Below are 21421 nucleotides of genomic sequence, written 5' to 3' on the forward strand. Positions count from 1 at the left end.
CGGTCCCATTGACCTGCCTCTGAAATTTGGCTTCGGGTGGTGAAGGATCTGTGTATCTCACGCCAGATTGTTCTAACAATCATCGAGCCGGATGCTGACCAGGTTCAAAAATATTTATTTGGCTATCTTCTGCTTGCGTTGTGAGTCCCATTATGAGGGCCACATGAAACGTCGCTCCAACCTTGAATTATTCACCGAGCTGCCAATGATGCAAGATGACATGGTCTGGAATCAATAAGGGAAATTTCAACCAGCCATTCTCGATCATATGTATTCCATCAGCCTCTGAATTTGGTCATCTCAGCAGGTGTTGATTATTGCACGTAGCAAATGCATTCAGATACTATCAATTGGGACCAGCAAAGTGGCTGGAAGAGTGATCTGACTGATTCCAATATTGTTTGGCGGAATTCGCGTGACGAAGTTAGACCTAGGTGGTCACCTCATCACTCGGCCTGGCCCAAACATCAATGAAAATGTTGCGGAATGTGTCAGGGACCCTCACTCATTGCATATCGATATTCACTGTCAATAAGCCCTGTGGGTATAGATGTTTTGGGTCTTCCGCTAGTTGTCTCTCTCCCTCTCTTGAACGCGATGAATATTCCAAAGATCTGGACCGTTGTCATTATTCAAACAAGCTTTGGAGGCCTTATCTACTACTCTACCAATTCTTTCGGTTGTTTGACGCGAAAGAAACACGGAAGACTTGTTCTAGCGACAGTGAATGCTAACACCGGGAGGGAGTTCTTGTTGGACGATGTGGATGATCGCAGCGACGTTGAACTCAACAACGCCCTTGATGCTACTGTTCAATACATCAGCATCGAATATCTACGCCAGGAAGAAGCCGAAAAGCCACATGTCGTGTTCAATTTCAACTGCATCAATTCTCTGGAGCTACTGACCACCAACAACCAGCAGTCGAAGGGCTGTCGCGTGTCCATGGACTGGACTGGTGAGGACGACAACGGTGAACTGAAAATCAAGCCTCGATCATACAAGGGGTCCTCACGCTTGGCAACCTGTGCTTTGTCCTTCCCTGTCATCAACAAATATATCACACTCAGGGAAATCATCGATATTTTCAGGGGGCGCCATTCTCTCAATTCCCAAATGGCAGCCTGCTTTGATGTCGACCAGAATCTACAAGTCCATCATCTCGCTGATCTGACAGACTTTCTCTTTGTTCAGCCCAATCCGCGTGGTCCTGCCCTAGATGGGTGTCGAGACTTCATGTACGTGCTCCCAACCCCTATTAAAAAAATACGGAGATTCGCACCTACAGAAACGGAGGGTACACCGGTACATCAACTCAACGCCATGGCTACAGCTAACCAGAGCACATCACCTAGCCTAATTTGCACACCAACACCAACACCAACACCCATACACCCATACACCCATACACCCATACACCCATACACCCATACACCCATACACCCATACACCTAATACTTATATACCTAAATACCCATATACCTAATACTTAGCCCAATACCTAATTTATATAAATTAGTTATATGAATTACGTGTAGCTATTAGATATGGGTATTAGGTATGAGTGTTGGGTGTATGAATTCTCATGCGGTTTGATGCTGGTGGTGTAATGGTATACCCTCTATTTTTACAGGGTTGAATCTCCATGCTCTACTAAAATCAACATTATCGGATGCTAACGGAATCGGCAGCTGTCAAACATTCATCCGCTTGTGTGATTTTGGTGTTGTCAGCTGCTTTGGCGACGGCATCACCTCGCGGGGAGTCTACCTGTCTTTTGATGAAGAGATTCCCCGACTTGGTATTCCCGGCGATCCAACTCCTTACTTTGGATTCTTTGATGTCATTCACAAGGACTTCGTGCCTGTAGATGCAGCAGCTTCCGAGGTTGGGACGGACCTCCGTGTCAGAATCGTGGACCTGCCGATGCACAGGGGAACGTTCCGCGACCCAGTATTCCGCCGGAAGGAAGAGATGTACGCTTTTGAGATCGACGGGATGGCGGCTCTCAGCTATGTGAGAAATAGCCAACATGGCCAGCAACCAGATGTCGGACCTCGTCGGCCATGAGACGTCGAACATCGTCGGCAATCAGGTTCCTACTATCTCCGGCACATTCAGGATTCCGAACCCCGTCAGTCGTGGGTGCGCGGCATTCCCGCAATAGTAACCCCCGTAGGAGGAGATATGCAAGATCTGTTGATGATTTGGTACGCCAGTCTACTGTGCAATGCATTCGGTCAATCCGCTCGCTCCTTGGTTGGCATCCAGCTTGGATCCACACTGGCACGCTGGAGGTGGGAAAATGTACTCAAATGTAGACCCGCGCCCTCGACGGCTCGGCGGGGAATAATCGCCGATTTAAGCCGTTGGATAGGGGCCGCGGATTTGTTGTGAGATCACACGTGCTCTACCCAACGCAACTCCACCGTCCTCAGCCTGACGGCCAAACGTAGTACAGGCTCTCATTTGAACGTACACACAAAAGTTGACATTCGTCATGGGTTACTCGGTCCCCGAACAGAAGAAGCAGCTCCTCAACAAGGGCATTTTGGAAAATCCCTTGATCGCCCCTGATCTCCCCACCGGTGCTGCCGAAGCTGCCAGCAAGATCTCCTTCACTGGGAGCGACTTACCCAGCATCCCTATCAATTGGCGCTTTGCCGAGAGCGTATCTGCCCTCAAGGCTTACGAGGCTACCCTCGTCAATGTGCTGCTCAAGAGAAAATACGGCCTTGAGCCCGTGTCAATGACTATCGAGACGTGAGTTCTTTCTGCAATGTTTGTCCAAATGCATCTAGCTACCAGTAATCGGAAAAGAGACTGAGGCTCACACATGGGCGGCAGTGACCATGCTCAGCTCTTCATCATGTCGTCGTTGCTCTGGACGATTGATCCCGCAGGAGAGAATCTCTCTGCTATGTCCAACCTGACGAGTCCCAAGGGTCGGGCAAAGCTCTCGAGATATTTTCCCGACTGGGATATTCACCGCTCCAAGTCAAGCATATATAGAATGGCTGCTACCAACATATATAAGACTCTTGACGGGAGGTTCTTCCGTCTTCACGGTAGGTCGCACCCACCACTGATAAGCTGCGAGGGTCTTCTCCTGATTCTCCTTACTTTGATGGGTAACTAGGCTCAATGAACCCTGATCGCACGCTTGACAGCATTGACATGCCCCATGACATGGAATTTGAGTCTATGCCAGAGGCTTCCGCCGCCATCGGTGAGGCGGTGGGCAAGCTGACGGCCGACAAGTTGCAGCATCGCGCGGCCGACATCTACAAGCAGGCCGGCACTATTTGCTACACCCGGGAGCAATTCCGCGAGAGCGAGCACGGAAAGGCTAATGCCCACGTGGGCCTCTTCGAAATCTGCAAGCACCCCAATCCCCAGCAGAAGCCATGCTGGTGGCCCGATGTGCCTCAGACGTCTGCCGAGCGGCCGCTCGCGGGGCTCAAGGTCGTTGACCTCAGCCGAGTCATCGCCGCGCCGGCCGTCACCCGCGGCCTGGCCGAGCTTGGCGCTAGTGTCATGCGTATTGTCGCGCCTCACCTGCCCGACATGTCAGCCTTGCATTTTGACTTGAACCATGGCAAATAGAACGCGCTGCTGGACGTGCGCGAGGAAGGAGACCGAGCTACCTTGCGAGAGCTCATCCTTGAAGCCGATGTCTTTGTCCAGGGTTACCGGCCCGGTGTGCTTGACAAGTACGGCTTCGGCGAGAAGGACATCGTGGAGATGGTTCAAGACCGCGGCCGTGGCATCATATACGTGCGCGAGAACTGCTACGGCTGGAACGATCCCTGGAAGAACAGGAGTGGCTGGCAACAGATCAGTGATGCTGTAAGTTTCTCTGACCCGATCTCATGAATACGCTCGAGTCCCTGTTGAAAATGCCCTTCTTAGAATTGCGGAGTCTCGTACGAGTTCGGTCGTGCAATGGGCAATGACGAGCCAGTCACCCCAGTGTTTCCGAACTCGGACTACTGGTGAGCCGACGACCTTCACATATTGCACGAGCATGCATCCTCTGCCTCTGTTCAAAAGCTGAAAACACAACCTCTATCAGCACAGGAGGAGTTGGTGTTGCCGGCGTGCTGACATCTTTGATACGCCGAGCTGAGAATGGAGGATCCTACAGCGTAGATGTGAGTCAAAACCAGCCCTCTTACTTCCAGCTGACACGCACACAAACTTCGCCATATGCATCTCCTGACAAACATTCTCCTCATATAAAAACAGATTGCGCTCAACTACTACTCGACATGGCTCGTCAATAGCGTCGGCATGTACCCCGACCCGGTATGGCAGGACCTGTGGAAGAGCAACGGCTCGCTTGTCTTCCGGCACGACCAACCCATGCAAACTATGCTGGCAGCCATGATGCAAACCATCATGAAGCACAGCGCAAGCAAGCTGTTCAAACCCCATCACTTCACGACGTATTACTGCAGGTACCTTCAAAAGGACGTCAAGCTTGTCGCACCAATCTTGCAGTTCCCGCAAGGTGAGGTCAATCCCGGCTACAGCGTCGGCACGAGGACGAATGGTGTCGACAAGCCAAGGTGGCCCGCCGACTTGACTGTTGAGATGGTAGAATAAGAGAAAGGCAAGCCAGGTTCCATCACGCTTTTGCGCTTAATATTGTGGGTATAATGAGAAACGGAAAGTCCATCCTTCGATAGAAAAGCCGCCATGAGCTTTGGCGTAGAAGTCTCCTCGCTCTTGCTTCCAGCCTTTCTTGAAGTGGCCTGACTACCTTTGAATTATGGGAACTTTCTGTCGCGGTCTATTTTGGCAGAACATGGGTGGCATCCGAGGTTTGTATCTACCCTGAATATTACGATCAAATTGAGTCTCGCGTGAAATCGAAAGGCCGGCTTGGTTCGGGTCAAGCTGAGATAGACAGAGTGGCAACTCACTCCATTCCATGCTCTGATTTAATAGTGAAATATAATGGAAAAGTTCCAGCTATCAGTATACTTGAATTGAATTTCAATAGCCTGTGCCTTGGCGGGACACCTTGACTGTCTTAGTGTGACAGTTGCAGTAATTTCCGCAAAACAAGAATTAAATAGAAAGTCATCAATCTATTAGCCGTCGTTTATGCAGCGTACATAAGGTTCAGTAAAAGAGTGCCCGAAGGTGTATTCTGCGCTTTGGAAGTCTCTCCAGACCCCTCCAGCTGGACAACGCAAATTTAGGGCTACCTCGCATGTATACCCTTTTTACAAAAAATTAAGATTTCTACGATCCTGATATAAACGAGGGTATTATACCATAAGACAAAAAAAAAACACTAGGAACACAGTGTAAACTTAATTATATTTACCCACCCTCCCTTCCGTGTCGCGGAACCTTGCCTACGGTGTAGTAGGTTATTCGATAACAAGGTTGTCCTTCATCCTGTGAGCGTGTGTCCTCTCTCCTGTCATCTTTAACCTGGCCACTTGGCCTCCGGGATGCTTTCCTCTTAAGGTCAGTAACCATGTAGAGGACCTTGCGTACCCTATGGGGCAGGTCGAGGACCTCTTTCGTCCGAGGATCTGTCGCTTCACGGTGGCGGCTGTCGTATCTATAAGCATCTTCGTTCGAGTGAAGCCATCTCGTATCAGGGGCTTGTTGTTGTTTGAGAAGCTCATTGATTTTCATCTTGCCAAATTCGGTGATGAGGGCATTTGATTCGTCCACCCTGCTTGTGAATGCCGAGGTGAACTCATCAAGACAGCGGTCAGAGCGCGGGCTTCGCTCCTCTTGGGCGGTGAGATTTCTCAGCTCCCCGCGCAATTTCTCAACTTGGTCTTGCAGATCCTCGAAACCCTTCACCTTCGCCCAGGTGCCTTTCTCACACCTACACGCCGGCCGCAGACTTTCAAAATCATGGCAAATTTCGTCTTTCGAGTTGAGGCCCACGTGACGGGGATGCACGTGGCAGCATATTTCGGGCTGTCAGGCCTCGTTCTAAAAGCCATCCGCCATGGGCGCCGTGTCGACAAAGATGCACTTACCCGGAGCCGAGAGTCCGTCGTTCACTGGGCGGTGCGCTGGCGCCAACACGAATTCCTCGAGATCCTTCTCTTTAATCTCAAAGCCGACGCTGGTGCACAGGACTCTGAGAGTCGGACGCCGCTACATATCGCCGTTGCGAACGAGGATCTCCGGTCGGTGGAGGTGCTACTGAAATGTGGACCCATTCAGAGACCAGAAATCGAGGTTTCAGACGACGGGGGCTGGACAGTGTTGCGTCGCGCTGCAGCTCACGGGTCAAGAGCCATGGTTGAGAAGCTCGTTGCCGAGGGAGCACGGGTCAACGGAGCCGACGCCAACGGGTGGACGGCGCTGAGATGGGCAGCAGATCGAGACCACGTTCGAATCTGCGAGATGCTGATCCAGAACAAGGCCTCCATGGACCTTGAACTACCAAGTTCAGAGCGGTGGTCGCTGTTGCATTGGGCAGCAACGAATGGTTGCGAGAAATTGGTCCGCCCGTTGATAGATAGGCGTGCGAACCTCAGCCTCCCAGATGAAAGATCGGGCTGGGCGCCGTTACGCTGTGCCGTCGAGCACGGCTGTACCATAACAGCCTGGCACCTGCTTGAAGCATCAGCGCCTGCTCAACAGCAAGACAAAAAGGGCAGGACGCCGCTTCATGCGGCGGCTGAGAAAGGTTACCTGATGCGAATTGGGCGTGGGAGTTGGTTTAGTGCTGGCAATGTACTGGGTGTACCATCCGTTTTTGCAGGTGCGAATATCCGTTCTCATTAAAATCCATCATGGCTGATTGTGGTCATGGAGCAGATCTAGATAGAATCGGAACCATGTGTCCTCGTCAATCAGTTGCCGAAGCTGGACTTCAGGTACGGCCATGCCATGTTGAAGCCGGTGCTCACGTTTTCACTTCATATAAGAAACCTGTTCACCTGCTCTTGTTGCGTGCTTTTGAAGAAATAGATTCTGATTACTTAACCCAGGTTCACTGGTCCCCGTCATTCCGGAATCCAACCTAGACATCCAGCCACCCTATAACTTTTCCTATCTAGGAGCGCGTCCGTTGTAATCATGACCCGCCTCTGCTGTGTAATTACCAAAGCAGTCGTAGTCGTAGTCAATCTCATCAATGCGCTTCTGCAGAACAGACACGACGTTGTCAAAGGAGCAGAGACCGTCCGCGTCATACTCGCAGCCGGGATACGAGCCGTTGACGGGGACAACGGCGTCATTCCTGTGCTCACGTGTTAGTGAATCCAATCACGGTGGTCATCATGATCTCAAGACAGTTGGCACACGTATTTCGGGAGCTACTCACACAATGAAACGGATCTGCTTTGTAGGTTGGTAAGCCGGGCACTCGAGCACCTGCACGGTAAAGTGCGTGGCAAACGGAACGACCTTGCTGGCTACGAAGTTGTTCTGCCGGCTGTTCCCCGTCGCCGACAGGGGCTCGCCCTGGAACAAGGCGGTGAGGTTGAACGCGGTCAGCGTGTCGAGGACGACGACCTCGTGCGTGGCGTCGGCGTAGATGCTCTGGTTGAGCGGGAAGTAGGTCGGGTTGTTGTCATAGTTCTCGTCGAGGGCGGACTCGGCAGTTGGGTAGCTGCCCGTGAAGCGTGCGACGAATTCCTGCAGGTAGCCCTTGCCCTGGGCGGCGGAGACCGGGGAGCCGGGGCCGTTTGAGTAGTAGAATGAGAGGTCGTAGTAGTACTCGTAGTTCAGGTAGTCCTCCTGAGTGAAGAGGTCGCAGAAGGCCGAGTAACCCAGGGCATTCGTCTCGTACGAGCAGAGCTGCAGCATCGTAATGACATCGCTGGGTGTAAAGGTGATGCCTGTAACGAGGGAGTTGAGGCGACCAAGCGTAGCATTGAATGCATTGTTCGCAAACTTAGCCGCCACGGTGCTGCCGATCGATCCTCTGCTGGAGACGTCGGCGTTTGTGCAAGTCTCGTAGGGAGCGCCGGAGTTGTTCAGGCCGGAAGCCTCAACCAGAATCTCGATGCTGACTTGGTCTAGATACTCGGGCACACCGAAGAACCCGGCGGCAAAGTTGTTGGCCGTCTTGACCATCCGGTCCTGGGATTGAGTCCGGAAGACGGGAATGGTCCCCTGCTCCGTAAAGTTGTTGAGCAGCGAACCATAGAGCTGGCGGTACTCGATACCAAGCAGGAAGTTCTGGCTCCGACCGAATGGGGTCAACAGCTCAGCACCCAGCTTGTACGTCCAATCAGCCAGGAAACTCAAGTCTCCCGAGGCGCTGAAGCCGGTCTTGGTGGCGTTGTGGATCTTCTGTGCAAACTGTGCGGGGGCAGCGCCACTGGTGGGATAACGGGCACCATGCCGGTACAGCAGATGGACCTGGACTATGTCACATCCATCGGGAATGAGCGGGCTGGCATCTGGGAGACCGTAGTCTGCAGATGAGACCGAGTACCACGGAGACAAATTGCCCCAGTACTTCTTGATGTCGAACGTCGAGTCGTCCGACTCGCCGTGCGGCACGGGGGCAACGAGGGGAAACTGGTTGGCCGGCCCGTCGTTGTACGGGTAAGATGGCGCCGTCTCCGCAGCAGCGGGCTCGACACCAGTAATCGTCGTGCCGGGATATCCGACGACGGGCTCTCCAGGGAAGAGCGCAGTGTTTACGGATGCTGTGAGAATAAAGTGTTAGCGATGATTGACAGCCCGTGCCCTCAGACGGACACATCGGACGACGATCGGATGAAATCAGACGAACACGTACTGGCCGAAGGAGGATACTTGTCCGACGTCGTGGAGCCGGCTTCGGGCGAGTTGCTGACGGGGGTGGCATGGCTGAGAGCCGCCAGGGTCGCAACGGACAGGAAGCAAATGTTCTTCATCTTGTTATAGATATGAACTTGACCGGGCACGTTGTATGAGCGGTGCTTGGACAAACGGCGCCGTGGAGGGGAGAGCCCAGAAAAGCTTGTTTGTGCTTAGCGATCTGGAGTATTTAAATACTACCATACCCCAGTCCATGTTTATTCTTACCGGGTTTCCGGAAATGAGATGGTTCTGAGCCCGGGATGCAACAGTTGAGCAGATGGTGCAGGCATTGGCCTATCAACAGCGTCGTTTGCTGCATGTGCCAAGCAAAAATAGGCTTTAATTCCATGGGTCCCTTCACTTGACGTCGTGAATCGCGGCTAGCGTCGAGTCGCGCTGCCCCTTCACTGCTTCCCCCCAGTTCGTCCTTTTGGCTTACCAGGTTCTCGGATTACATATGCCTGTCAAACAAATTGCGCCTTATCTTACCCGAGCTGACGCTGACTCCCACGTGCCCACGTGCCGATTCCCGGGCTCTACGGGGAGCGGCTTGCGCGCTGTGAGTTCAATGTCAGACTCACGCAGCAACTAGCTTCTAGCTAGAACCTTGATGCATACGCTAGAGGTCAAGTCCACAGGCGGGGCCAAGATGCATCCAAGTGAATGCCCACCTACATGTACAGACACAGGCATGACTGCTGAATTACAAGACTCGGCTGTCCCCTTTATTGGGTGACTCGAGCTCTGGCCTGACTTATCAGTTCATTACAGCCACATGCGGGCCTTTCAACGCCTTTACGGGCAAGCTTCGGTCGGTAGGCCGTTAGAAATATTTGTGTCGCATCTGCGTCTGGCCTTTGGGCGGCTCTAGCCATATATGAATCCGTTGGACATGACGTCGCTCAAGCAACTCAGATACTTTAATTATATTGAGGGTACCAAAAGCGATCGGCTGCCGCAGTCATTTTCACTCATGCCCAATTGCTCAATCTTGTCTGAACGCGCGGTCCTCAGCCTGGACGGCGTCACTCCTTAGCCCCCATCACCTCCAAGTGTCTCATAGCGGCTCAGAGCACCAAAGTCCCGCCTAGAATATTTGTCCATCACGTCGTCCAACTTTCCGTTCGGTATAAGTATCCTCCGAGGCGTGAGGCCATCATTGTAAACCAGGAAATTCGGCTGAATGCACGGCTTCTCTGTCATGACTTGCACATCTGGGTGGTTCGGGTCCGGGCTCGGCTCACCGTAGTGCCTTTAGAAATCCCATGTTAGCGGAATCCATATAGTGATTGCAGAAGAAGGCATCTGTCGACTCACCAGTACGCCGAGCATTTGCTATTGTCCTGGGCCACCGGAAGGTACAAGCAGCACGCGTCGGACGTGATGCACCGGTCGCAGAAACTCAGGTCGGTGTGGACAACGCAGTTGCTCCCGTTGGTGAAGTAGGTGGTGTGGGTTATCATGTCGCTGTCCGCCAGGAGAGCTGTGACGCAGAACGGGTCGGCCGAGTGGCAGCAGTGATTCTCGCCGATGTCATAACAGCCGATGTGCTACAGCAGGGCGTGAGAATGCGCATCCAAATCAAAAGGTTCCGTGAGGGCGCAGAGCTTACGTCTGTGACACCGATCCAGCAGTTATCACCGGCGCCGAAGAAAATGAGAGACATGGCTGAGGCCAGTCCTAGGAGGGCCAGGATCGCAATTTGCAGAAATGCCGGGTGCTTCATCTCGGGCGACGTCGTTGGAAAACAAGAGGCTTGTCTTCGCTGATTGGGGTTTTCGTATAGCTTTAGCGGTCGTATGTAGAGGGCAGTTCCCCAGTACCTAATGTGTTTCGGAGAAGAGCAAGTAAATGGCCTCGCCACAGAAGGAGTGTCAAAGCGTTTAGTGGGTCTCTGCTGGTCAGGTTGAAGGCCTTCGTCCTGAAGAAGGGAGGGAACGATGCCAAGCAAAGGTCGACAATTCAACCAATTGGAAACAATGATACCTCAAATACAACGAAATGGAAAACAGGCCGTTGGTCAGTCAAGGAATTGGCTTTGGACAGCAAAGCAACTCAGCTCTGGCGTTGAGCTCCGTGCTACGCTGCGTAGTGTTAGCCAGTAGCTTCAGACATGTGCAGGTCAAGACCATTGTTTTCAGAAATACTTTGGTGATATCAGACAATCTTGTCGGTTTCTTGATGCAGTTGGTAATTCTAAAATCAGGCCAATTGTTCCAGAGCAGGCCCGACGCATGTAAGGGTACTACTGGCCGCAGCGCTCCGTGTCGTACCATGTGAAGGCAATGATCAAAGTCGGAAAGTCAAGCTCGCAAAGTATATCAGCTTGTGCATTTTCAGAGGGAGGTTTTGGATGACAAGAGTTGCCCATCTTCACTTTCATGCAAGGTGACCGATGGCTGCTCCCTGTGATCCCGGCGAGTTCTTCAGTCCACACTGCGAATAGGCAGCATGGATTACAGGTAAGTATGGATCAGGAGACAGCATCCTGCCCTCAGACTGATGGATCGCTCATCTGGAAAATGCCAACCAATAACAAGTCAAAGTCTCAACGGTGGCAAACGCTTCAATTAGTACATAGTATCAAATCGTAGCTGGGGTTGGAACTTTGCGTTGTTGATACATTTGGCTGGCTTCTTTCGTTCTTTGCGATGGAACTCATTGATGAGCTGAACATCATCAAGCTCGCAGGTGTACTACTGTTCTTAGGGATCTTGTAATCATAGCCAGACTAATTATTTTTGATTATGTCCACACACACTTTATCCAGCTTTCAGTTTCATGCTGACTGTCATTGGTCGATGTTCTGGCTTGAGGATCATTCCCTTCTAGCTCAAAGAAGATACACGTCCCACCATCATCACCGCTCAATCCATCACATGGCTTAACATGGGGCAGCGAGACACGGCATTCCATCCACTTTCTCATTGTCAAATTTGTAACCCTTGTCTATCCTGACAATGAATCTTTGGCTTTGGTTGTTGATCAATGAAAGGGGTTTGAAGAATTTGAGCACAAAGTTCTGCACATGGCGTTTGTTCCCAAAATACCCAGACTTTCTCTTGTCAAGAACCCTACAGAACTCCGTCTTTGTTTCGTTGACACTTATTAAACAACTGGACATTGTCATGGAGTTTTCCAGATCCATAGAACCAATTCAATCATTTTTTTCATACACAATCATCACCTTGTTCAATACTACTCACACTCATAATGAATAACCCCAATCAACCAAGTCATATCCCAGCAAACTTCAAGCGCCCCATGGCGGCGTCTCGGAGAATTGCGAAATGGGGCGGGACCAGAATGTTTAGCAGACCGGCCAAGGACGCATTCGACGCCGCGAGGAAGCTGTATAAGCGCAGTCGCAGGATCGCAAGGGCAAAATCCCTTGACCAGCCGATCGGCGCATCCATTCCAGAGACAAGCGCCGGGTCGGACCTGGATATACTCGCCGTGGACGCCACTATCCACCAAAGCATATCCCAAGGTTTGAACGGCGCTACTATCGATGGCCATCTGAGGATGGTGTGCAACTATGCTAATGAATGGCACCAGCGCATGGATCCAAGCCGGAACTATACAGGAGTTGGTGTAAGTAATTCTGCACGGGCCTCGATGAGAATCGCTCAATCTGTAGATTAAGCAATGATCTCAGCGGGGCCTTTCCTGTCCAAACTATCGATAGATGAGCTAATATGTGGGATCCAGGCACCAGACGGGCCTCTCAAGGGAGGACGTCCACTTTTCTATGTCGCGGACGTTGATAACGATGGTGTGCCGTATGCTAATCCCTCAGCCGAGCAGTTTTGGATGATGAGGTATATCTTTGTTCCCGTATACATGCCCCCCAAGAGGCCAGATGGCCCGAACCATGTTTCCTTGCTTGTCATCTGCCCAGTCACCAAGACTTTGGAGTTTCTCGATAGTGATAATAAGCCGGCAGATGATGATTACACGCACGGTCTCGTAGGGCGCATAATGCAATGGATGTCGAAATTCTTGGACAATCCTAGAGATCTGGATGCCCCCCAATTTGTTCCCGAGGAATGGAAGTTCCGGGATTCCCGTTCAAAACAGCAGGAGCAAGGTACCACTGATTGTGGTCTATTCGTTCTAACGCAGGCGCAGTACATGGCCTTTGGTTACGATTATAGCCAGAGCGAGGAGCAACAATGGCCGAGTAACGCTGGTGATTCATTGCTCTTCAACTACCGTCGATTCAGGATCACCACAGATATCACTGGAGAAGGTGTGCCCGCTCCGTTCTTCACCTTTTTCAACCCCGAGTTTCGGCTCAATCAGATCCAGAACCACCAATACTACCCCATCCTTGACACCCCTCCAGTGCTGGTCGGTCGTACCTGGCGAGGCTACAGAAGCCACCCTCAATTCGGAACGCTGCTGACCGCTCACTTGCGGAACAGGAGGACATGCTATGTGGACTGCCGCTGCAAAACCTGGTTGATCAAGCATTGTCGACGCAACCTGAGATTCTACCCCAACTATTCAGACGCCTGCGCCTCAGGCCGTTCTTTACAGTTTTTCAGACAGTGGGTAGAGCATATGGACCAGAGCCGACTCAGTGGAACATTCAACCCCAAGCCATTTAAGAAGGACGGTAAGAGGGATGTTTGGCCTAAGGTTTGGATAGACCCGAGGGAGGAAACAACACGAGCCAAGTGCAAAGCAGATAATATGTTAGAACCTCTCTGGTAAAGAGCACTTCATGATTTCAAAAACAACGGGAACCTTGATCCCGGATTCGGTAGGTGAGGACAAGGTGTAGGTATGTGCCTATTACAGTCAGGCACGGGTAGGTTATTGTGTTATTTATGTCTTTCGGCCAGACACTAGGTAATTTGGTATGTATGCGCCAAAACAATGATACTCGATTTAAATTGGTAATTCCACCACACTGGTGGTCCTACATGTATGTGTGACCTCAGCCTTTGGCCCTAGATATTGTGAGCCAGCCTAATCTCGGAACTATGGTATTAAATCGTGTTCTCAGCAAACTTTAAGTTATAGGCATAGAGTCTGATCCCTTCAACACGGGAAAGGTTGATGAACTCAAGACGCAGCTGTACTGATCCATGTTCTGGGGCGAAGCTCGTAACATGCATCCATAGATGCATACGCTCCTAATTCGGTTACTCAGACCTTTCGCACCTCAGGACCACCGCAACATACGAAACGCACACTGGCGTCAACGACATTTTTGCAGACCTCCAGCTCAGCGTCATCCCTCGGCGCATAGATCATGACATACGTGATCGGCCAAAATCCCCTCACCCCACTCAGCGGATGCCTCTCGCCCCAGCCTTTCTTGACAACCTCCTCAGCATCGGCCAGACTCAGCGTGACGTGCATCGTAGCCTCAGGGTGCACATGCGCGAACTCCCCCTTTGTCTTTCTGAGGTAGTGAGGAAAGACCCGCTCGCGGTTCACGGCGAACCACAGCGCGGCATGCTCGCTCGGGTTTCCAACGCCCTCGAGTCGAGACACATCGACGAAGACCAGCTCCGGGTTGGCCTGGGCGATATCCTCCTGGTAGGCGACCAGGCGGCCTTTCATCTCGGCGTTCCGGGGCCCGCGGTCGCTCATCTGCCGCTGCGGCGCCACAAACCCGGGAACGACGGGGCGATCCCCCTTGCGGTCCGGGAGGTGTCCCGACAAGAAGCTCTTTGTTCCGTGCCGTCCCAGGGACGCGCGGAAGTTGGGATCGGAGAAGGGTTCGTGGTCGCGGGTGTCGTGTCGTGCGACGATCTGTGTTGCGCCTTGGAGCATCCACCCAAAGACGTTGTACGGCATTCCTCCCGGTCCGACGTCCATGTATGATTGGTAGGACTCTCTGGCCCAGGCGACGACGGGGCACAATACGAGGCCGACCATGATCGCCGTGGTGCCTAGAACGCGCCAGTTATCCCTAATCGTGTCGGGCACATATTTCTGGAGGAGGAGCACCGCGTGCTCGAGCTGGGGGTTGTGGATTTTGGTCGCCATCGTTCTGGTCTTAAAAGGCTACCATTGATTGAAACCAAGGTTTTTGAAGCTTTCCCTGAAACGATGGCGGTGGAAATGCAATGCGGTCTTCTTCCTCGGTGGATTGAATGAGTTTTATGACACGCTTTTGGGCGATCCTATTCGGGTGGGTCCGGCTCATTGTGGTCTGACATGAAGCCACTGGTCAGCGCATGTGCTCGCCTGTTCCGCCCTTAGGATCGAACAAGGCTTTGCGTGACTTTAAAATTGCGTTCCTTCTTTTCCAAAACCTTTTTGGCACTTTAGGTCTCTAAATGCCGAGAATCCTGAAAATAAGCAATTTCAAGACAAGTTTGATTGGCTTTCCCGTTCATGAACCCGTTGAGTTGGACATAGAGGTCATCTTGTCGAACAATTTGTCGTTGAATTCACATCTGTCTACTGCAGCCCATTAAAGACGTCGATCAACCATTCGATGACCGATAAATAGGGGTCAGCCGCATTCAAGCTCAACGCTAAAAGAACAACCGTTTGGTCTGGGTTTCCACTGAAATGGGCCCCTGCGTCTTAATCACGTCCCACGCAAACCTTCAACTTGCTCCATCTCTGGCTAATGAGAATATTCAGGATGTAAATGCAGGTCACGCTGAACGTGGTACACCACAGACAGCTTTGCCACAAGGGCCTCCCGAACCACACGTCGACAAATGCTTCACTTTTGATACGACTTCCTACTAGAATCCTGAACCCATGCTACTTAATGCATTGATTTAAAAAAAATTAGTGTACAGATATGCCACTAGTGCATCGACTTCAGTTACGAATGATATCATCTAAGCAGTGGGCTACTGTCGTTGTTTACTAATCAGAGGCACTGGATACGGGTACAATGCTTGGTCAAGCTTGGCTGCTACACATGAAGTCGAGGCAATCCGAGGAATGATTAGAATGATGGGTACACCTCGGTAATCACAGCCAGAGTAATCAAAAATGGATGAAACTTGATGTATAACCGCGAATTCCTCCTGTAAGTGCACCGCGGTCTACTTACTTGTGAGCTGGTTAATTATCCCCCAAGCGAATGCAGCAACTTGTGCAGTCTGACGAACACATTAATTCTACAACTCAACTTTGCAGATCAATTTCGAGAATAAACCTTACTTTCATTATTTAGGATGGCATCTACCAAGAAGATCTTCATCATCGGCGGCACAGGCGCCCAAGGCATCCCCGTGGTGCGGGACCTCGCCGCCGACCCCCAATACAGCCTGCGCATCCTCACGCGCGACGCCTCCGGCCCCCGGGCCCAGGAACTCCTCGCGCTGGCCCCGGACAGGATCGAGCTCCAGGAGGGCACCCTGGAGTCGGACGCCGGCCTGCGCCGGGGGTTCAGGGGCTGCTGGGGCGCCTTCGTCAACATCGACGGCTTCATCGTGGGCGAGAAGGCGGAGGTGTTCTGGGCGATGCGGACGTACGAGGTCGCGGTCGAGTGCGGCCTCCAGAGCTTCGTGTATGGGAACTTGGATTATGGGTACAAGAAGGGCGGGTATGATCCTCAGTTTTATGCGGCGCACTATGACGGGAAGGGGAGGGTTGGGGAGTGGATCCTTGACCAGCACAAGCGGAACAAGAGTGGGAGTCTCGCTGGATATGACATGAAGGTGTCCTTGTTTACCACTGGCCCGTACCTGGACATGGCCATCTCTAGCTCGGGTCCGATGGTCCCGAAAGTTGAGAAGGACGAGAATGGCGATGAAGTCCTAACCTGGAGGGTGCCACTGACCGCCGATGGAGGCATACCACACATCGCCTTGGATGACTGCGGCTACTACGTGAAGTGGCTGATCGAGAACCCGGGCGAGGCCGACGGGCTGGACCTGGAGGTGTCAATTGAGCACGTCCACTACGCCGACCTGGCCAAGGCCTTCGGGAGAGTCACGGGCCACAAGGCACGCTTCATCGATACCGACTGGGCTACCTACTGGCGGGAAGGCTCGCTCTCCCAGATCAAAGACGCGGCGCTGGGGGTCCACGCCGACCTTGACGACCCTGCCACGTTGACCGTCCAGCAGAACTTCACGGGCTGGTGGAGCATCTGGAGGGCCTCGGGGTACAACAGGGGAGTCGTCCGGAGGGACTATGCACAGCTGGACAGGATCTTCCCGGGTAGGGTCAGGACGGCTGAGGAGTTCCTGCGCCGCCAGGACGAGCAGCTGCGGGAGCAAGGTAGTTCGCTCTGGGAAAAGATGGTTGATAACAAGCCGATTTTGAAGTTGCACGAAGATGGGAAAGCTCGATAAGATCTGAAAACGGACTCGCAGTTTACAGGAAGCTTCGGGTGGGACTTGGTACATATCAGGAGCAAATGCCTCGCGCATCTGGACCTGTTCCTTGACGATTTCCTCATGGTCTTTTCTTTCGGGTTTATTTTCATTTAGTGATCAATTTAATGATTTCTTTCGTCGTTTAGCAGAATGGAAGACCGTGTCCTTTGACTACAGAAACCAGTGCAAGTGCATGTGGAATTCAGAAGGCATGCTAATGGTTCCTTCTTCTGACAGGATAAACAGTGAGCACCATGAAAGAAGTATTTCCAATTGTTGAAGTCCTAGGTTTCGAAGTGAACAACTAAAAAAAAGGAAGGAAGAGCAGCCCGCAATACGAGGTGATCTAAAACCTACTGTTACTAGAAGGAGTGGACGACGCGTTCAAAGACAGGGCGGCCAAGTCTCCCCACACGAATCCCAAGGAGCTCCCAACAGTGTGCGACCCATCCGACCACACCAGCCTGCCCCAGGCGTTCTTCCCCGAATCAGCCTCCGCGCCGGCCGCCGCCAGAGTGACAGAAACAACGAAGCTCTTCTGCTCCTGAGCAGCGGCAAAGTCCAGCTCCTGAGGGTCGACGGTGACCTGGACCAGGCTCGGGTCGCTGACGGACACGTTGACGTGGTATGTGCCGGCCTCGCCGACGTTGGTGACCGTGCGCGTGAAGTTGACCGTCTTGGGCCCGGTTTCAGTCTTTGTGTCGTAGCCCGCTGCGAAAGACGGGTAGTTGAGGTCGTACTGGCTGTAGGTCTTGTCGGTGGAGCAGGTGCTGTTGGTGCCGCTGATCCCCTGGAGGTACTCGGTCGTCGAGTTAAGAGCGCACAGGAAGTCGAGGTAGTCGTCGGTCTTGATGTCGTAGATGAGTCCTGGGTCCAGGGCGGCGGTCACATCCACGTGGCCGTTTCCATAGTCGAAGGGGGTCGCTGCTTGCTGGGTGGCTTCATCTCGGAACGCTGACGCGCCGCCCTTGGTATTCGTGTAGGCCGTGGTCATGAGGGCTGAGCGGATGGCGGCGGCGCTCCACTCGGGGCGCCGGGCCATGATGAAGGCAGCGATGCCGCTGAGGTGTGGGCAAGACATGGAAGTGCCCGAGATGACGTTGAATTTCACCCGACGTGTGTCCTCGGGAAGCCCAGTGGTGCCGACGTTATCGGGCCACGCGGCCAGGATTTCAACCCCAGGGCCGGTGATATCCGGCTTGAGCAGGTCTGGAGCAGGGTAGTTGGGGCCCCTCGAGCTGAAGGCCGCCATCTGCGGGGCCTCGACACCAAGGACAGTAGTACCCTGGATGTCCAGACCGGCCGTGGCGTCTGTAGACTTTGCGTAACTGAGCACGGCCGCGCCGTCTGTCGCCCCAAGATGCACGGCAGGGAGGACATGCGGATCGGCCAGGACATCCTCACCGGCCGCCGCAGTGTTGACAAGTACCATGCCCGCGCCGCCGGCATCCTTGACGGTCTGGCCCTTGGCAACCCTCGCGTTACCGCCTCTGACACAGACGACAATCTTGCCCGCAACCTTGGTCGGCGACAGCGAACCAGCAAGACACAAGGACGCATCGGTGTTGTTAGTGATGTTTCCGTTGGCTGCGTTGCTGGCCAGGATCAGAGGAAGGTCCTGGAACGCGGGCAGTGTGTCGTCTTCGTTGACGGAGAGGGACTTCCCCGTGAAGTTCTGCCCGTTTCCGAGGACAACTGTGGCGGGAAAGCCACGGTCCTGCGTGCTCGCGCCGACGGTCAGGACCCACGGCACATTGTTGGAAATCGTCCCGACACCGGGACCTGAGTTCCCACCGGCCATGGAGACGAAAATGCCCTTGGCCATGGCAGAGAAGGCACCGACGTACAAGGGGTCTGTTCCCAGAGTCGGGCTACCCCCTAGGGACAGGGAAGCCACGTTGATGCCGTCCTGGATGGCCTCGTCGAACGCAGCGAGGATGTCCGCGTCAGCACAGCCCGCGTTGGGCCAGCACACCTTGTACATAGCCACGCGGGCCTTGGGCGCCATGCCACGAGCCGTGCCTGAAGCCTGTCCAAAGATACTCGCGTTCTGGACCGCTGCGCCTGCGGCCGTGGACGAAGTGTGAGTACCATGACCGTCTGGATCTCTCGCAGACACGTACGCGCCGGTGAAGTTGTATGCCGTCCCGTTGTGATCGGTGATCCACTCGGCCTCTGCTGCCTTGCTATACCACTTGGCCCCGATCAGCTTGTTGTTGCAGTTCGCCGCCGTGAACTCCTCTCCTGCCACGCAGGACCCCTTCCACCGGCTCGGGATGGGCGGGAGCCCCGAGTCGTCATAGCTGGCGCTTTCGGGCCACACTCCGGTGTCGAAGACACCGATGATCAGGTCGGACTCGGCGTCCGTGGTGTTGCCGGGATCAACTGCGCCCGAGAAGACCGTTCCCTGCTGGCCCAGGAGCTCGGCCTTGTCAATCCCTAGGAACTCGGGCGTATGGGTGGTGTGAAGCTGGTAAATCTTCTGGCGGCTGACGGACTTGACGCCGGGCTGGGCCATCAGGTCCCGGGCCTGGGCATCGGTGAGCTTTGCAGCATATCCGTTCATGGCTGAGCTGTATGAGTAGAGCATGGTGTCACGAGAGGTTACTGATCGGAGTGAATTCTCATGCAAGGAGCGACGAGCGATTGAAGATTGGCCAGTGACCGGTGCGGACTCCATCTGGACGATGTAAGTCCGCTCGATCCCCTGCGCGTTGCCACTCCCGAGTAGGGCAGCGGAGAGGAGTAGCGCCCATGCCAGTTTGGCCATGGTATTGAGACGTGCGAAGGGAAAGTATGCCAGAATAAATGAATGAAAGTGTCCTGCAAATAGCAATATTCCAGAGGTGGCAGTGAACGTAGAAGATCGGAGAGCGAATGGAGGACGTTGCTCAATTCTGGTGTCTGGTGGAAGTGAAGCGGGACCCCTTTTTATACAGGGCATGGAAGGAGCAATCGTGGCCGTATTACAAAACGGAAGGTATAGTACTGAGGCATCAATAAGGCTTCTACTAAACACACATGGTTCGCTAATGCGGTCAAATAGGAGTTCTGCGCAACTCAAATCAAGTAGGGGACCAGGTCGACAAGATTCCTATCCGCGTATTCGTAAAATGCAACTCGTCCCGGCAAAATGTTTCTATGATACGGCTGATGTTAAGGTTTACTAGTCGCCGATATCCAGAGCTTGATGTATGGCCTGATTCAGGTGACAACCACCTCGCCTCATCTTGCACCGACTTTGCATATATTATCTACCCGGGGAGAACGGATGTTGGCTGTGCAGTACCATTAGCACGCGGAAAAGCATGTCTGCCAGAACGCATAAAGCAGGCATCAAAAGTGTATGCGGGCACAATTCTGACGCCCAGGAAATCCAGGGTCCAATGAGTTATTGGGCGAACATGATAATTAACTCAAGTCTTGTCAGGAGAGGATGAAGGGTCTAATCTCCTTTAGGTTATGCACGGGTCGGTGGAGCCCCCTGCCGTGGAAGCTGAAGGTCCGCCGAACCCAGAGGCCCGGTAAAGCTTGACGAGGGAGCTTCTCAACTCGGTCTTCTTCTGGTGCCGCTTGGCTGGCCAGGGGCTAAGCTTGGACTAAGCCAACTCTATCTGAAGCAGCGCTGCTCAAGTTGATTGCTTGCCCACAAGATCGCGGAGGAACGAATGTTGGAATCGATGGCATCCAGATATCTTCGACTTTGTTGACACAAAGTCACATCAGCTTACTCTGAAAGTCGAAAAGGGACAAAGCGAGTGACGCGGCATCAGCCTCGACGTTGAGTTCGCAGCCGCCGTCGCACTCGGACTCGGGCCACGATTGGGATCGCTTATGCACGAAACACTCATCCCGCCCTCCGTCCGTATTCGTTAGCTTCATGGATACCTCGGGAACCGTAATCCCCCCTGTCTTTGTCCATTCCAGGCAGGGGCGGAACGGCTCAAATCAGAGCCGGCGGCCCTTTGCCGCCCCTCTTCCTCCCGCCCCAACGCGTGCTGACCGTTTCCGGTCAAGCTCGTCTCCGTCATGCCATCATTTCGCAGCCACATTTTTGGTGCGCGACCGCGGGCCCATGACCTCAACATGAGGCGTCCAGGTTTCTCCATCTGCATCCTCTGCACTTCCATAAGGTCAATGCACACATGGTAAGTTATTATGTAGCCTACTAGGAAGCTGATGGGGTGAACGGACCAACGCCAGACATCCTATAGTCGGTGACCTAATCACCCCAACGTGAACCATCCCTCAGGGCCTTTTGGGATTCACCCGACCGAGGTCTTCATGCCCTCTTCACAGAGCATCATGTCCCTGGGCAAAGTGACTTG

At 53.2% G+C, this 21421-nt stretch overlaps 9 protein-coding genes across 9 annotated transcripts; 5 read left to right on the forward strand and 4 right to left on the reverse strand.

The window, feature by feature from the left end:
• Positions 1–597: 597 nt before the first annotated feature.
• On the forward strand, positions 598–2070 carry INS49_004608 (uncharacterized protein; the record flags this gene model as incomplete). Its single annotated transcript, XM_043165396.1, has 2 exons — positions 598–1007; positions 1692–2070. The coding sequence occupies 2 exons, from the start codon at positions 598–600 to the stop codon at positions 2068–2070; spliced, it is 789 nt and encodes a 262-aa protein (XP_043018111.1).
• A 430-nt stretch (positions 2071–2500) lies between these two features.
• On the forward strand, positions 2501–4608 carry INS49_004609 (uncharacterized protein; the record flags this gene model as incomplete). The annotated part of the gene is made up of 7 exons (XM_043165397.1): positions 2501–2763; positions 2848–3068; positions 3140–3546; positions 3607–3849; positions 3913–3995; positions 4076–4154; positions 4249–4608. 7 exons carry the CDS (start codon positions 2501–2503, stop codon positions 4606–4608), a joined length of 1656 nt encoding a protein of 551 aa, XP_043018112.1.
• A 1278-nt stretch (positions 4609–5886) lies between these two features.
• INS49_004610 (uncharacterized protein) lies at positions 5887–6771 on the forward strand (the record flags this gene model as incomplete). The annotated part of the gene is made up of 1 exon (XM_043165398.1): positions 5887–6771. One exon carries the CDS (start codon positions 5887–5889, stop codon positions 6769–6771), a length of 885 nt encoding a protein of 294 aa, XP_043018113.1.
• Positions 6772–7038: 267 nt separating this feature from the next.
• INS49_004611 (uncharacterized protein) lies at positions 7039–8858 on the reverse strand (the record flags this gene model as incomplete). The annotated part of the gene is made up of 3 exons (XM_043165399.1): positions 7039–7228; positions 7313–8648; positions 8741–8858. The coding sequence occupies 3 exons, from the start codon at positions 8856–8858 to the stop codon at positions 7039–7041; spliced, it is 1644 nt and encodes a 547-aa protein (XP_043018114.1).
• A 958-nt stretch (positions 8859–9816) lies between these two features.
• Positions 9817–10510, reverse strand: INS49_004612 (uncharacterized protein; the record flags this gene model as incomplete). The annotated part of the gene is made up of 3 exons (XM_043165400.1): positions 9817–10036; positions 10102–10334; positions 10397–10510. The coding sequence occupies 3 exons, from the start codon at positions 10508–10510 to the stop codon at positions 9817–9819; spliced, it is 567 nt and encodes a 188-aa protein (XP_043018115.1).
• A 1580-nt stretch (positions 10511–12090) lies between these two features.
• On the forward strand, positions 12091–13397 carry INS49_004613 (uncharacterized protein; the record flags this gene model as incomplete). The annotated part of the gene is made up of 3 exons (XM_043165401.1): positions 12091–12378; positions 12496–13137; positions 13212–13397. 3 exons carry the CDS (start codon positions 12091–12093, stop codon positions 13395–13397), a joined length of 1116 nt encoding a protein of 371 aa, XP_043018116.1.
• Positions 13398–13941: 544 nt separating this feature from the next.
• Positions 13942–14790, reverse strand: INS49_004614 (uncharacterized protein; the record flags this gene model as incomplete). Its single annotated transcript, XM_043165402.1, has 1 exon — positions 13942–14790. The coding sequence occupies one exon, from the start codon at positions 14788–14790 to the stop codon at positions 13942–13944; it is 849 nt and encodes a 282-aa protein (XP_043018117.1).
• Positions 14791–15944: 1154 nt separating this feature from the next.
• INS49_004615 (uncharacterized protein) lies at positions 15945–17069 on the forward strand (the record flags this gene model as incomplete). The annotated part of the gene is made up of 1 exon (XM_043165403.1): positions 15945–17069. One exon carries the CDS (start codon positions 15945–15947, stop codon positions 17067–17069), a length of 1125 nt encoding a protein of 374 aa, XP_043018118.1.
• A 370-nt stretch (positions 17070–17439) lies between these two features.
• INS49_004616 (uncharacterized protein) lies at positions 17440–19863 on the reverse strand (the record flags this gene model as incomplete). The annotated part of the gene is made up of 1 exon (XM_043165404.1): positions 17440–19863. The coding sequence occupies one exon, from the start codon at positions 19861–19863 to the stop codon at positions 17440–17442; it is 2424 nt and encodes an 807-aa protein (XP_043018119.1).
• Positions 19864–21421: the final 1558 nt, after the last annotated feature.

This window comes from Diaporthe citri (assembly GCF_014595645.1).
Source record: "Diaporthe citri strain NFHF-8-4 chromosome Unknown scaffold_12, whole genome shotgun sequence".
NCBI classification, from domain to species: domain Eukaryota; kingdom Fungi; phylum Ascomycota; class Sordariomycetes; order Diaporthales; family Diaporthaceae; genus Diaporthe; species Diaporthe citri.